Below are 16778 nucleotides of genomic sequence, written 5' to 3'. Positions count from 1 at the left end.
GGGTTAGGTCATGTGATATTTTTATAGAGCCGGTCGATACGGACGCTGCAATACCTAATATGTCTACTTTTCTTTTTTTCCCATTAAAAAAAATATATATTTTTACTTTATTTGGAGAAAAGGACGCTTTTTTTTTTTTTTTACTTGAAACTTTTTTTTGTAAAACTTCATTTTTGTTACTTTTTTTCACATTTTTTTTGTACCACTCTGGGACTTCAACTTTTGGGGGTTTGATTCCCTTTACAAGGGAGTGCAAGGGTTAATGCGCCGGCATCAGTGTTTTCACCAATGCCGGCACATACACCAGGGGTCCGGCTATCAGTGACTGCCAGAGCCCTGCCGCTGATTGGGCGGGTGCAGATCCTGCACCCGCACGATCAGCCCGCCATACATGCACAGCGCTGGTCTTTATAGGGTTAATAGGGTTTTATTTCAGTCATGGAAATGTTCTTCACTAATCAAATACTGCCACCGCAAAACCTTCTCATCAGCAATCAACCGCAATTGGCTGAATGAATAGAAACTCTGTTAACAAAATTTAGACTCAAGTGCGTTGAGAAAAGAAATACAGTAATCCCAGGGAAAATTGCAATCAGCGAGATACTAGATAAAACCAAACGACAAGATGTTCCTGTGGCAAGTAATACACAATGTTTCTCCTGCAACCTAAATCTGAATGATTGAGCAGGTTATCATGGACATCAACTGAATACAGGTGCATCAGCATCCTCCAGATCTCTTCATTGCTAAATATTAGATAACAATTGTCAGATGATGAGCTACCATGAGATAAATTACCCAAACTGTAGACACTTAGAGTATATTAACAATGACATTAATGCCATCTATTGCATAACCACATCCGTCAGAAGATATCATCCTACTGTCCAAGGCTTTTGGTGGTTTTCATACAAGGAGTATGGGGGAGCTGAGTGACAATGCTGTGACAGGTGTACGAGGAGCAGCAAGAAAAGTACAGGGAGAAACAAGCAGTGCACAGTATGTAAGTATTGATACATCCTCTAAGTACCATGAAGAAGAGCAGAAAACCATAGTTCCATGGGGATGTCCCCAAGAAGTAATGTCCTGGCAGGACTGTACCTAGAGATTTCATCTTACAATATGCAAAACACTGGATTGTTTCTTAAAGGGGTTTTACAAGCCTATGAAAAAACACAGAAAATTACCTACATGTGTACATGCTTACCAAGTGATGGGGGGGGCAGCCAATAGCAGGCCACAACTGGAACGCGCCTCCCTAGGTTCGCAGGTGACGCTAGGAAGGCTCGTTTCCGTCACGGCCTGTTATTGGCTGCCCCTCCCCGCCATCAGATGTTTTAAACCGTGCGACAGGGAGTTGCAGCGGTGACCGTGTGGGCAGCAGAAGTGACACAGGTGCAGGGGAGTAGTGTTAAGCGTACTTCTGTTTTCAAGGGCCGAGAATTCTGTTACGGAATTCTTAGATAACCCGAATGCCGAACTTGAAATACAAGTTCGCTCATCCCTACCGGGGAGCGAGGTAAGTACAATCTCTCAGAAGGTCCCAGGTGTTTGGGGGAGCATTTTTGGGGGTGGATAACCACTTTAAGGTTACTGAATGTTATTTGTTTTTTGGGGGACGATTCATTGATCTGTTGTACATAGATTGTGGTTTGTAAATCATGTACGGTATTAACCTCTTCTCTTACAATTCATTACCCACCAGTGTGACTTACTGCAGTCAATATCTACATGCGGTTACAAAGATAAATTATAACTAAACTAGTTTAAAGAAATCAATATCCTATTATCTTTCCTTTCCAAATCAGTATTTGCTCTAATAACACCCAGATCAAAAAGGCAGTTTTCTACGCTAGTTTTTATTTTGACACAATATAGTCATTCTATCCCAGCAAGTAATACTGTATTATTTTACAGTGTGGTATATTTCTGAAATCCATATATCTACATAATTAACTCTTCTGTTTGCTTTAACTTCATTATGGTCTCTAAAAATTTACTCTCCAAGTTCGGATCACAGGGACCTGAACTGCAAGGAGGAAAAGTTTCTTTATTATCTACAATAAATGCTGGAAATCTGCCTAGAGGCGAATGTGCCATTGTACCTATATAGCAGTCTTAGGGCTCTTTCACACTTGCGTTGTCCGGATCCGTTGTGTACTCCATTTGCCGGAATTACACGCCGGATCCGGAAAAACGCGTAAGAACGCATAATGTTTTCTTTCCGGATGCGTCTTTCCGGCTTTTTTGGTAAGATACTGATCCGGAAATCCTGAAGCCAACATCAATGTTTTTTTTCCGGATCCGTCGTACGGATCCGGAAAAAAAACATTGATGTTGGCTTCAGAATTTCCGGATCAGTCTCTTTTCGCGCCAGCCAAGCCCTTCCTACTTCCTGGCGCAGGCGCAACTTCCAGATCCGTCATAACAACTGAAGATGTTAGGACGGATCCGGAATAATACATTTCAATGGGCTATTATTCCGGATCCGTCGATGCGGCAAGTGTTCAGGATTTTTGACCGGAGCAAAAAGCGCAGCATGCTGCGGTATTTTCTCCGGCCAAAAAACGTTCCAGTCCTGAACTGAAGACATCCTGATGCATCCTAAATGGATTTCTCTCCAGACGGATCCGCTCTGAACGCTAGTGTGAAAGTAGCCTTAGAAATCAGCTCTAAAGCACATCTCAAATACGTAGCTACAGTGTAAAGAATGGGGGAGGGACAAAGAAAAGTACTCTAGTTTATAACATTTAGGACAGTCGCTGAACTTCCTTTTTAATGAAGTGGTATTCCAACTTTATGCAACTTTTTAAATTTCACCAGTACTTTGCCGTTTCTAACCAAGCAAATCACCTGCTCCCTGGCGATCATTTCGAGCGCAGATGCTTCTTCTTTATTTATTTATTTTTCTCTACAGTGCATATGTTTTTTTATAGCTTTGTGTGGCATTTTTGTGTTAACACATTTGAATGGCTTTTTTAAAGCATTTTTCCCTTGTAAATGAAAGGATTGAAAATGTCTGGAAAAAACATTATTGCTTTAACATATTGTATGCTACCAGTTGCTGTGTGTCCCTATCCAATCTGACACTGACCAGTTACTGCCAGATTATGTATGGACACATACATTTGACAATGGGAATTGTAGCATCCAGTAACCATTTTATTAAAAAAATATTCAGGAGGAATAAAAAAAGGAATGGTGAAACACAGTTAAGAAAAAAGATACTTCAGAATTTTTGATACTTGTAAAATGCAGGTATTTCTTTAAAGAGATATATCAGGAGTGGTAACAAGTCCTGTTTAAAGGGGCTGTCCGTGATTCTGATGGTCAATTCTCAGGATAGGTCACCAATATCTGATGAGCGGGGATCCAACACCCAGCACCCCCGCTGATCAGACTTAAGCCAAGCTCGGATGCTAATAGCTCTGTGCGAGTTTTTCTCCGCACTGCACGAAGACAAATGTACTGGAATGTGCAAAACTAAAGTAGTCACCACAGCATTATTGCAGCACAAGAAGTGGCATCAACAAAACCTATAGCAAAGTAGAAGTGGCGCCAGCTAGTGCAGAAAGTGTCCTCCTTCTCCCAGTTTAATTTACAACAGGCAGACCGCATCCTCCTGACGAAGCCTCTCCAGGCGAAACGTGCGTCGAGGTGCAGCTCCGGTCCCAGCCTCTGGGCTCCAGCATACTATGGGTAATTTATGTTTTGTTTTCATGCTTGGTTAGCCTGTTACTTTAGGTTACTGCTTACACTTAGCACTCTTGCCTCGCTTTATCTACTTCACATTTGGCTGTCTGTATTTTCCAGGCGGCCATCTACGTTACCCAGGGCGGGCAAATCTGCTAAGTGTGACCATATTTACTTTTTTGCATGTAGTATATGTTTATATGTCACTTTGGGTGAACTTACAGCTTTCCCAAATTTATGCAGCTCTATACCTAGAGTGGTGATCTTTTTCCTTGTTAGTTGGGTATATGTGAGGGTGGTTGTTCATGATCCCGTCACATGGGGCGTCCCACCTTCCTTTACCTTTGTGTGTTCTCTCATTCTTATGGGGTTATTGGTTTTTGTTTGTTGGTTTCGTATATTATACTAGACCCCAGTGTATTTCATACACCCAATTTGAGTTTTTTTCTTATAGGTTGGTTTAACCGCATCCACATGCAGTACAGTGGCCTGTCATCTTCAGTTACTGCTTCTCCCACTCAGGCTACTGTGCCTACTCCATCCGTTATCACGTTATCAGCCATCTATAAGGGGACATATGGCTTGGAAACATCTGTACATTCTGAAGGTGTAAAAGTTTAACTCCCATAGGCCAAGTTGCTGGCTTTGCCCTCACTTAGTGGATTCTGCTGCTTTTAGAGAACTTATATTGTGTGTCGAGCCTCTCTGGAAGATACCTAGCTACCATTTTTCTCCAAAAAGACATCCCTGCCTTATACTGTCAAGTGGAAGAGAACGTGGGCCACTCCTTGCAATGGTCACTATCCCACAAGTTGCATGCCACTGTGAACAACTGGAGCAGCTGTTATAAGCAGGGACTGTACATGTCCTTCACAGCCCACAGGGTCAATGTTTTTTATGGCAACAGACCCATGAATTCATGGCCAGCTCCCATTGAAACAACCTTTGTGTAGGTCTGGTTCCCAAACCAGCCACTTATCCACCTCCTCCACATTCACCTCTATGGACAACCTCCGGTCCCCAAAAGAAGCAGGGCAGATAGCTTCTCCCAGTCCCCCTCCTATTATGTGTGTAAAGTGAAGCACTGTCATGCTGATCAGCCTGGGCGAGAGTAGACACACAGACGTTTAGTTGGTAAACTGCATCAAACAGCAAACATACTCTGGCTTGCAGAGGGTGCTGACCATGTCCAAGAGACTGTCCTCACATTTCAGCCATTATGTAGCAAGGAACTACCCCCTAGACTTGCAGCAACAAAACGGTGTGCAATTGCACAGTTTGATTGGTGACATTTCAGTTCTCTATAATTTCACCTTGCATATGTGGGGGTGTCTGTACAAGCAGCATAAAGCAGTAAATGATTTTGTAATGCACCAGACCACTTAAGCATGGAGCATGTGTTGTTTTGAGGTCAGGCAGTGGAAGCTCATCAAAGACATGTGTCACGTACTCAGGCCCTTCGAATATGCCACCAGATCTGCAACATGGGATGGTGGAAGAACAGCTAACACATCTTGCTGGATGCCCTGTAGTTGTTGCGCACCCACACAGACAGAGACAAAGACCCAAACAGGAGTGTGATGAATACCACCCCTCGTGCCCGCTGACGTCAACCACGTCGAGCTCACGAGACCTGGTATGATCACAGGGTTTACCAAAAATGTGAAGTTACGCCCTCCAGAGGAGCACGTAAGGTCAGGCTGGTATAGTTTACACACACACCTCCTGTCCACGCGGGCACAGAGAGGCAACAAGCTGAGAGAGCCTTTTCACTGCCGCAGTGAAAACAGCACACACTCAGCCCGGGTAACTGCCACCAGTTTCTCGTTTGATATAAGCCCGGTCCGCTAACAGGATTATATAGGGTCAGAAACCAACCCGCGGTAGCTTATAACTAGGCCAAAACACGGACGTGGGGATTCGTGATCGAGATACAAGATAGCACAAGATTAAATTATAGATTTAATCGCTGTAAGAGCACACTAGATATGACACAATATACACAGACAATATATACAGTGGTCTGAGGTTCCAGATTACAGGTTATATGGTTACAACAGGGATAAGCAGTGTGAAAGTCAGTTACCGAGTATGATGAAAGTTCCTTTGAGATGTTCTTTTGCTGGAGTCCACATGAAGGGCTGTGGTCTCCTGCTATTTCCTGGGTCCCTCTAAACACATGTGTAGGATGTGACCCCTCTTCAGAGAAAGACGCGCCTACTTGCTGGCACCATACTTTTAACCTGTAGCCGGCCCATCCCCTCCCTGCCTCAGGGAGGGGTCAACTCCCCCTCTTCTGGGCTGGCAGCAAATGACCCACAAAACCCTTTAGGGTTCATAGCTCCAGACCAGAGGGTCACAGGGAGATGGTTCTGGGACTAATGGACCTGCCTGGGTTCCGGCTACAAGTAGAGCCCAAACCCGGTACCGTTATGTGGTTTCTATGGGGAGATATGGGTATCTCCCTACCCCGACTGTGTACTAGCAAACAAATACCATGGGAACGTACCTCGTGGCCACCGGGACACAAATATGTATCTGGTTTGCGCCTGCGATGGCCAGGCGTTTCATAATTCCTTATGAACGGTAGGTGCCAACATGTCTGGGAAGTCTCATTGATCATGGGGAAGAGCAGATACCCACAGCAGGGTTTTTTTTTCCTGCAGATTCAGGTGGCTCCAAACTGGTGCACAGAGGTGTGACCTTCTCCTTGAAGCCTGGACCCCCTGAGGGGTGTCTTCCTGGCCAACTGACACTCAGATGGCTGGGGGGGGTGGGGGGTGGAAACTTATTTTGCATGTACACTGAATCATGCCAAGAGGTGCATCAAATTACAATCAGGGTTGGGGGCTTTGAAGCAGGGAAATCCTGTGGATTTCCCTACCTCTGCTGTCTGTCAGCAAGTGGGGGGTGTGAGGACATGGCTGACAGTAAATATTAATCCATATTCCTCACAAGGAGGAAGAGTAGGAGGAAAATGAGGAGCTACCACTGGAGGAGGTAGATGATAATGACGATGACACTTGCCACGATGACCCATCTCAATGTGGGGTGGAGCTGGAAACAACTGGGCCTTCAGACAAGCATGGCAAGCTGCATGCTTGCTTTCTTATGAACTGATCACCAGCCCGATCATGCTACTGCTGCTGTCTGGCATGGCATAGGTTTGGCAGTGTAGCACCCATTGGTTTGTTTTTTTTTATCCAGGGTTGTGCACCCACTTGTAGTTCTTAGATTTTAATTTTTAATTTTCATGGCCAAGTGTTTCTAAATTCTATGAAACACCTGTTGGGCCAAAATGCTCACTGCACCGCTTGAAAAATTCCTTGGGAGTTGTAGTTTTCAAAATGGGGTCACTTTTTGGTGGCTCCATTATAGGGGTATCTCAGGATGTTTTCAAATGCAACATGGCACCTGAAAATGATTCCAGTGAAATCTGCCCTCCAAAAGCTATACAATGCTCCTTCCCTCCTGAGCTTTGCTGTGTGCCCCATAAAGCAGTTTATAACCACATATGGTGTTTCTGTATTCAGGAGAAAATTAGTACAAAATTTGGTGGTGCATTATCTCCCGCTACCCTTTGTGAAAATGAAAAATTTGGGCTTAAGGCAAACTCTCTCTTTAAAATCTGCAATTTTTTTATTTTCACAGCCAAGTGTTTCCGAATTCTATGAAACGCCTGTTTGGCCAAGATGCTCACTGCAACCCTTAAAAAATTCCTTGGGTGGGGTAGTTTCCAAAATGGGTTCACATTTTGGGCTCTTCAACTGTAGGGGTATCTCAGGGTATATTCCAATGCGACATGGCACCTAAAAACTTTTCCAGGAAAATCTGCCATTAAAAACCATATGGTGAGGGACGTGGCCTGGTGGGCATGGAGTAAAGATGCACGACAGAAGGCTCTCCAAATATCCTGATTACATCATGATTATCCCCATCTCCCCTAACTCTTTACCAGACCTGCATCCCTGGAAAAGACCTTCTGGACCGCCCCTGGTGCTCTGGCTGATCGGCGGCGGGGCAGGAGAGCGGAGTGCGTGCCTGTGGCGCTCAACCTGAAGACACTGCGCCCGCCATTACAGAGGAAGTGGAGAGAGACGGGCGTCGCGGACTATCAGCCAGGAGGGGGGTGAGCGGACATACCATCGCCGCTGCATCGGGGCTGAGGGGAAGAATAAGGAGCAGGGAACTGGGAAAGCCTGCTGAGACAGAAAACTGAAAGTTACAAGCCATATATGAAAGGCATCCAGTCACTGGTTTCCTCCTGCAGGATTCTTTATTCCAACCACAATTTGCACTAAACATACTTGTATATAGAAACAGCAGTTGTTGTATATGGGGCGAAAAACTGTCTCAACCACCTTCTCCTACTTCAGGCAAACCTTTGGTAGACAACATGAGCCAGACTGAGGAGGAAGATGTACCTGCAACTCAATCTGATGATACACCTCAAGCAGATAAAATCATGTTGGCAATAGCGGCTTTCCAGGCTGCCCTAACTGCAAAAATAGATCACCTACAAAGTGACATCAATTTTCTGCATCATGATATCAAGAAAATGAGAAACCGCACCAAAGAGGTAGAACGTAGAGTTGGAGAAATGGAAGACACAGTGCATGGCAACTGTGAGCTGACAAACTCGCTTCTTCAGCAAGTAAAGACTCTTCAAGCTAGAGTAGAAGATGCCGAAAATCGCAACAGGTGTAAGAACATCTGCATCCTTGGCCTCTCAGAGAAAGCAGAAGGCACAGAACCCGAGATCTTTGCTGAAAACCTGATAAAGTCTATGCCATCGCCGCTGCTTCTATCTCAATGCTTTGTAATCGAGTGAGCGCATAGAATCCCTACTAGGCCTCTGCCTCCTTGATCCCCGCCAAGACTATTCATAATGAGGGTCCTCAACTACAGAGACCGTGACAACATCCTTGCGGCAGCCAGAAAGAAGGGAACTGTGTCTTACAAGAATACTAACATATCCTTTTATCCTGACTTCACTGCTGAGGTACAGAAGAAGAGAAGACAATTCACGCAAGTTTGAGCCAAACTGAGGGAACTTGGCATATCATACGCAATGTTATACCCAACGAGACTGCAAGTCCAGGTGGATGGAACCACTCACTTCTTTGGACAATCGCCGTCCTCTAAGAGGAAGACAATGACGCATCAGCTTAGTATAACTGAGAGTACTTCATATACAAATGATCCCCACGTATCTCGGATGTTAACCTGATGCAGGTTGTATAGGATGTGGGGAGCTAGCGGGGGGTGGGCTTAGTGAAGATTTCCTTTCTATTCTCTGATCCTACTCATTTCAAGCTTTCTGAGATAGATTGTACTGGGGAGAGGATAGGGCGCGTAGGTTATTTCTCACTGCAAAGGGCTCTTTTCTAGTAGTTTCTAGGGAATACACCTTAGCGGGAAGGGGTGGGAGAAGGGAAGAAGGTACCCTAAGATAGCAATTGTTCAAGTCGTTGATGAGCTAAGTTACATAAGTGTCAGTTCAAAACTTAAAGGGGTTCTGCACTTTCATTTAACTGATGATCTATCCTCTGGATAGATCATCAGCATCTGATCGGAGGGGGTCCGACACCCGACACCCCCGCCGATCAGCTGTTTGAGAAGGCAGCGGCGCTTCAGCAGCGCTGCGGCCTTCTCACTGTTTACCAACGGCCCACTGATGTCACGACTAGTATCAACTAGCGTGGGCGTGGTTAAGCTCCATTCAAGTGAACACAGCTTAGCCCCGCCCATGCTAGTTGATACTAGTCATGACATCAGTGGGCCGGCAGTAAACAGTGAGAAGGCCGCGACGCTGCTGGAGCGCCGCTGCCTTCTGAAACAGCTGATCGGCGGGGGTCCCAGGTGTCAGACCCCCGCCGATCAGAAGCTGATGATCTATCCAGAGGAGCAGATACCGATAACCTGTGAACGTTCAGGCCGATAGCCGATAACAGATAACTTATACCGATATTCTGTACATTTTCATTTTTTTTAAAAAATAAATAAATTCTGTTACGGTGTTCAAAGAGATAATTTTTTTAATATATTTTAATAGTTTGGACTTTTTGGATATGGCAATATGTGATATGTTTATTTATTGTTTATATATTTTATATGTAAAATTTTTAACTTTTTATTTAATGACTATTTTCCCCTTAGGGGCTAGAACCTGGGATCTTTTAATCCCTTGTCCTATTCAACCCAATAGAGCTCTATTAGGGTGAATAGGACTTCACACTCTCCCTGCTGGCCTGTGCATAGTACACACAGCAGCAGAGGGCTTACCATGGCAACCAGGGCTTCAGTAGTGTCCTGGCTGTCATGGTAACCGATCGGAGCCCCGGGATTACACTGCTGGGGCTCCGATCAGAAGCTTCCACTTCCACCAATGAAGAGGAGGGGAGAGGACCCCGTGGCCACTGCCATAAATGATTTTAATACTAGGGGGTGGGGAGGGCGCACTGCGCCACCAATGGTAATTAACGTTTAATACAGGAGGCGGGTGTGTCGGCGCACAATCACATAGCCGGCACCCTGCTTCTGACAGGGAGCTAAGATCAGCGGCAGCAGTTAACCCCTCAGGTGCGGCACCTGAGGCTTTAACTGCCACTGATCGCAGCTTCCTGTCATATAGGTTGGGCACTGCCTCCTGTATTTGTATTAGACGTTAACTTTCATTGGTGGCACAGTGCGCCCGCCCCTCCTCCTCCCGTCTCTCCTCATTGGCAGCGCGGCACATGGGGAGGGAGAGAGCGATTCCTTCTCCCCTGTGCTGCTGAGGGAACATGGCGCACTGACAGCAGCGCACTCATGTTCTGTGATATGACACTGGACGCATTATTGGCCAATAATATCGGTAACTCCGAAAATTGGTTTATCCCTACTACAGATTACATCTAACTGAATATACTCAGAAGCGACTCCTAGCACGACGGCAGACTATCTTTTCAGATGGAGACAAAAGTGGGAAAGCTCTTGCCTACTTGGTAAAGACTGAAGTCCCCCAAACGGTAGTGGCAGCGATTAGACTGGAATCTGGGGTGGAGGTGCCTAAGCCATAAGAGATATGTTCCCAATCTTACTATAATAAACTCTATACATCAAGTTATATTCCCACGACTGATAGCTTGAAGGCATACCTAGATCAGATTGAGTTTACAAGACTGTTGGGGGAAGATAGAGAGATACTAGATTCACCAATATCTGCTGCCGGGATTCAGATAGCAATAGGCACTATGGCCTCTCACAAGACTCCTGGTCCGAATGGCTTCCCCGCTGAGTGTTATAAATTACACGCCGAGGGTCTTCGTGACCGATTAAGTAACCTATTCAAATACGCCTTGGAGACCTCAGCGTTACCATCGTCCTTTTATGAGGCTACAATTGTGGTGATTCACAAGGCGGGGAGGTGACCGGATCAATGTAGTTCATAACGACCCATTTCACTTATAAATTTAGATGCCAAAATCTTGGCTAAAGTATTGGCCTTATGACTGACGGGGGATATCCTATCTATCGTGGGGACAGACCAATCAGGCTTTATGCCGGGGAAATCTATGGATATTAAAGGGAACCTGTCACCGGGATTTTGGGTATAGAGCTGAGGACATGGGTTGCTAGACGGCCGCTAGCATATTGCGGATGTGCTAGCGGCCATCTAGCAACCCATGTCCTCAGCTCTATACACAAAATCCCGGTGACAGGTTCCCTTTAATCTTTGACGCCTCTATACCAACTGTAGGAGGGTTCAAGGGATGATCGTGTCCCTGGTAAGAGCTGCCCTGGTGCTGCCTGCCGAGTATACTGGCCGAAAAGTTGGGGTCATGTGCATCCATGGAGACTTAAAGGACTATCCCACCACCCTGGTGTCTCTGTCCACGGTGGCCGGTAGGTGGACTCACGAGGTCGCTGTCACCACCAATTTACAATATGAAGTTATAATTGGGAGAGACTTCCCGGGTTTCCCGAAATGGTGGGTTAGGTGGTCTCTTGGACCTTAGCGTGTCTCTGCAACCTCTCTGACAATGTTACTAAAACTAAATCTTTATTATAATTGCTAAAATACACATATAAACCTCTTGGGATCAAATGGTTAAAACTCTCAGGAGTGGGTTAGTTCCGGGATATGGTATCTGGTGCTGATATGTGACTGACATGTTAATCCATGTCATCCCCAAAGGGTTAACTGCACTCTAGATACTTGAATTTCTTTATTTTGAAATCCCTATCTACCCTTCCTGCCTAAAATCTGAAGCCTGCTTCCCTACATGTTTCGCCGAACGATTCAGCGTCTTCAGGGGATACTGCACAGGAGTTAATGGAAATGGTTTTCCCAAGTGGGACTACCTAAAGAGGTTCTGACCGACCAGGAGACCCCTTTAATGTCAAAGTTACGGACATCGGTTTATCATCTGCAAACGGACGGCCTGGTAGAGAGATTTAATCAAACATTAAAAAAACAGAGTGGTGTCTAAGGATGGGAGGGATTGGGACCTTCCTCTGCCCTATCTCATGTTCACAGTGCGAGAGGTGCCCCAGGCCTCTACAGGGTTCTCGCCCTTCTAACTGCTATATGGCCGACATCTTCACTGTCTGTTGGACATAGCCAACCCACACCCTGTAAAAGTCTAATTGAATATGTCACTCAGATGCAAGAGCCGATGGAGACAGTGTTGCCACTTGTTAGGGAACATATGGAGGCTGCCCAGCAAGCCTAGAGTAGGGACTATAATCAGCAGGCTCCGGTCTGGATCTTTAACCCAGGAGATCGGGTTTTGGTTCTGGTACAGACGGTGGACAGTAAGTTCCTGGCTAGGTGGCAGGGACCCTACGAAGTACTTCAAAAAGTTGGTGAGGTAAACTACAAGGTACACCAGCCAGGGCAGCGAAAGCCAGAGCAGGTGTACCATGTGAATTTACTTAAACCTTGGAAAGATAGGGAGACCAGTATGGATGACAGCCCATGGCCGAGTTTCCAGCCCCATGGTCTGATACAAGGGAAGCAGTTGCCACAGTGAAGATTGCTGACAGCCTTTCCTCTAAACAGACTCGGGAGGCCAGGGAGTTCGTCAGCAGAAACACAATGTGTTCTCGGACCTCCCTGGACGCACTTCTACAATCCAACATGACATTGTCACTGAGCCTCAGGTCAGAGTCCAGTTGAAACCATACCGGGTACCCGAGTCTCGGCGACAAGCCATCTCGGATGGAGTGCAGCTAATGTTACAACTAGACGTCACTGAGGAGTCGAAAAGTGAATGGGCCAGTCCAAATGTCTTAATACCCAAGCCGGAGGGGACGTTACAGTTCTGTAACGATTTCTACAAACTAAATGAGATTTCTAAATATGATACAAATCCCATGCTTCGGTTGGATGAGCTTATTGAGAGGTTAGGCCAAGCCCGGTATTTTTCTGTTTTGGACCTCACAAAAGGGTACTGGCAGGTACCCTTGTCGGAGGCTGCCAAAGACAAAACCGCCTTTATTACACCAGAGGGGCTGTACCAATCAAAGGTGTTACCCTTTAGTCTGCATGGCTCCCCCGCAATTTTTCAATGGCTCATGGACATTGTGCTGCGTCCACATCGTCGGTACGCTTCAGCTTTACCTGGACAATATTGTCATTCACAGTACCGACTGGGAAAGTTACCTACCAAAAGTACTACAGGCTGTAGTGAACTCACTTCAAAAGGCTGGACTAACAGCTAACCCCCAAAAATATGCAATAGGGTTGCGAGCGCGCACATCGCGAGATTACAGCAATCTAACTGTGACGAAAGGAGGAGATTCGGAGGACATAGGCGGTGCTGGGCTCCTTCACAGGGGGGCGTGGCTGGGCACCAGGAAGGTTCGTACAGCCCCTTGGGCACCTTACAAGACTCATTTACATATGTCTAAAATCATTTTTTAAACAAAATAAAAGCACACAGCCCTATAGGACAGGTATATTGCGGACATGCTAGCGGCGATCTAGCCGTGCATGTCCACAGCTCTATAAATGAAAACGAGGTGACAGAATCCCTTTAAAGTTTATTTTGCTGTTAAACCTTGCTGTGTTTTGAAATTTCACCTCCATTTTTCTTTAATTATTGTGGAACACCTAAAGAGTTAACAAAGTTTGTAAAATCATGCCAACATAAAGCAGACATATAGGGAAGGTTAAAGGGGTTATCCAACTCCTATAATGCACCCCAAAATGGCCGGGCCCCTCATACTGGTCATACTTACCCCGCTCCTCGTTACCCGCACCGCTTCTGATGCATCCCCGTCGTGCAGATCAAAACATCTGGTGACCAGGGTGGGGCAATAGCAAACCGTAATGGGAACAAGCCTCCCTAGCGTCACCCGCGATGTAAAAGCATTACAGAGTTATTACCACATAAAGTGACACATCAGATTTGCATAAATCGGCCTGGGACTTAAAGGGGTTGTGTCACTTCAGCAAGTGGCATTTATCACGTAGAGAAAGTTAATACAAGTCACTTATTAATGTATTATTATCCATATTGCTTCCTTTGCTGGCTGGATTTGTTTTTCCATCGCATTATACACTTCTTATTTCCATGGTTACAACCATCCTGCAATCCATCAGTGGTCGCTGTGCTTGCACACTATAGGAAAAAGTGCCAGCCTCTCTGGTGGCCAGAACCGTGGGAGCTCAAATAGGCCAGTGCTTTTTTCTGTAGTGTTAAAGCACCGCCACCACTGATGGGTTGCAGTGTGGTCATAACCATGGAAACAAGCAGTGTAGAATGTGATGGAAAAATTAATCCAGCCAGCAAAGCAAACAATATGGAAAATCACAATACATTAGTATGTGCCTTATATTAACTTTCTCTACATGATAAATGCCACTTGCTGAAGTGACACAACCCCTTTTACGGCTAAATGTGCAGCATGTCAATTTATGCTGCAGAGGGAAATCTGGGGCAAATTAACAGCGTTTCTGCAACAAAATGCATGTTGCCTTTCTGCTACAAAACATGTTTCTCTACTGCACATTTCCAGCAGAAATTATGCAGATTTTCTGATTCAGAAAATCTGCAAGCATTGCAGTCACACGTAAACATACCTTATGGGAAAATGTACATGTTGCAGAAACTCTGCAGATTTTCTCTACCAAATACTGTATTTTGTAGCAGACTGCGTTGCAGTTGCTCTCTGAACTGAAAGGCATGAAATCCATAATGAAAATCCACATCATCTATTGACATGCTGCAGATGTAAAATCTGCATTACTGCAGATTTTTTTCCACAGCATGTAGATTATAAGGATTGCTAAAAACTCATTCACTTTACTAGATAGTGTAAAAATCCCCACCAATCAGATATTAATTACCTAGATAGGTCATAAATACTAAACTCTCGGAAAACCCCTTGAAAAGTTGACAGTTCTAATGATTGATCGCCACTGATATGTGACAGGTCACCATTCGCACTGGGTTTATAAATCTCCACCATTATGTTGACAAATGCGCAACTTGATGTTCATGAATTTTACCTTTGATGAGCTCTGGCTTGTAGGCCTTTCTCATTTGCTGCAGGAAGTCATTATAAAAAGGCTCTGCTTGTTCAGAAGGCATGGCCATGTGATAGTCGGGCTTGTTTCCCTTTAGGACACATTGCAAGGTAAACTGGCTGACACACAGCACTTCATAGTGCTTATCCATGACACTTTTCGACCAGTGTTTACCGCTATCATCCTCAAATATCCGGAGGTTCAGAATCTTTCTGATCCTGGAAGGAATAAACAGACAGCATTTCACCTGCAGGGCTAAAAAGAAATGTATTTCTTATTAATTAAAAGGTTATTCCGACCTAGACATGGAATATGCCATGGATAGCCAACAGGTGCAGGTCTCACATTCTACCCGTCCATTCAGAGCAGCCTCGACACTGAGCCCCGTTCTTGAGATAGATGTTGGCCATTTATTGCATATTCTGTACAAATGCCATAAATGTCCAAATGGGAATACACCTTTAACTAAATTTCATTTTATTACTGAAATCTGTGCTGATTTGAGGAGGGACATCATCGCGGGTTTTAGATGCACTGTCTGCTGCATGTGTCCGTACCTCAATATCTGGTGTTTGATGGCCTAGGGGAGAGCGAATCACGCTTTGGATCCAAGATCCAAAGTCGATTCATTGCCCAACTTCGTTTTAATGCTGTATGGAGACCTGTCTCCGTACAGCATTAAACTGCATGCGCTGCGCGAAGGCAAAACTTATTAAGTCCGAAGTCTCACAAGATTTCGATAAAAAACTTCGGGCTTCGATTCTACAACTTTAAAAACATTTTAAAACAGCAATCGGAAGCAGAGTTCAGATTGCTGTTTTAAAATGTTTTCAAAGTTGTAGAATCCTCAAAAAGTGGGGGTCCAACAACCAGTACCCCCACTGATCAGCAGTTTGAAGAGGCACCTAACCAAGCACAGCGCTGGACATTATATAGTGGCTGTGCTTGGTATTGCAGCCCAGGCCCATTCACTTGAATGGGACCGATGGCGCCTAGGCCATGTGGCCAATGAATGTGACAGCACTGGCCTAGGAAGAGGCTGCAGTACTCACTGGAGCACCGTATATCCCCAGCATATGCCATATATGTCCACCTCTGGGACTTGCACCTATTTCCAGAAAGTAGCACCTTTCCATTCCTTCAGTCTCTGGATGAGGTGGCCAGGTGCAATATGGGAGTTACAAAAAATACCAAGCAAACGTGCTCATTTGTTTTCACAATTCCCATAGACATGAATGGAGCTGTGCACACATGTGGTCAGCTGTTTTATTCTATGCCTAGATGCAGTAGCCAGTGGCCTCATCAGGCGGTTCGGGGGACTTCTGGAGGTAACTGCAGGTCCCGATAGTGGGACCTACAGCATTTCCATTTCCGTTGTTCTGCTCTGTTAGAAGAACAAAAATAACTAAAGTGCCGGATTTGACACAAAACTGAACCGAACAGACCTGAACAGAACCGACTGACAATAATGGGGACCATTCTGGACACTGTTTCTATATGCTCTTTTTTTATGTAATCTGCAATGGAAGCCCCAGTTGGAGCCTATGACATAGATGTGAACATACCC

The 16778-nt window shown here is 45.3% G+C and overlaps 1 protein-coding gene across 1 annotated transcript in view; it reads right to left on the bottom strand.

The window, feature by feature from the left end:
- Nucleotides 1–16778, bottom strand: part of DTD1 (D-aminoacyl-tRNA deacylase 1) — a 171890-nt gene that overhangs the window by 137593 nt on the left and 17519 nt on the right. Inside the window, exon 3 of the mRNA XM_044291667.1 lies at nucleotides 15194–15429. Coding sequence (XP_044147602.1) covers nucleotides 15194–15429 — 236 coding nt within the window. The remainder of the gene's footprint in view (nucleotides 1–15193; nucleotides 15430–16778) is intronic.

Source organism: Bufo gargarizans, chromosome 4, assembly GCF_014858855.1.
Source record: "Bufo gargarizans isolate SCDJY-AF-19 chromosome 4, ASM1485885v1, whole genome shotgun sequence".
NCBI classification, from domain to species: domain Eukaryota; kingdom Metazoa; phylum Chordata; class Amphibia; order Anura; family Bufonidae; genus Bufo; species Bufo gargarizans.
Note: the sequence above shows the minus strand (reverse complement) of the source record. Positions and strands in the feature narration are given on the sequence as shown.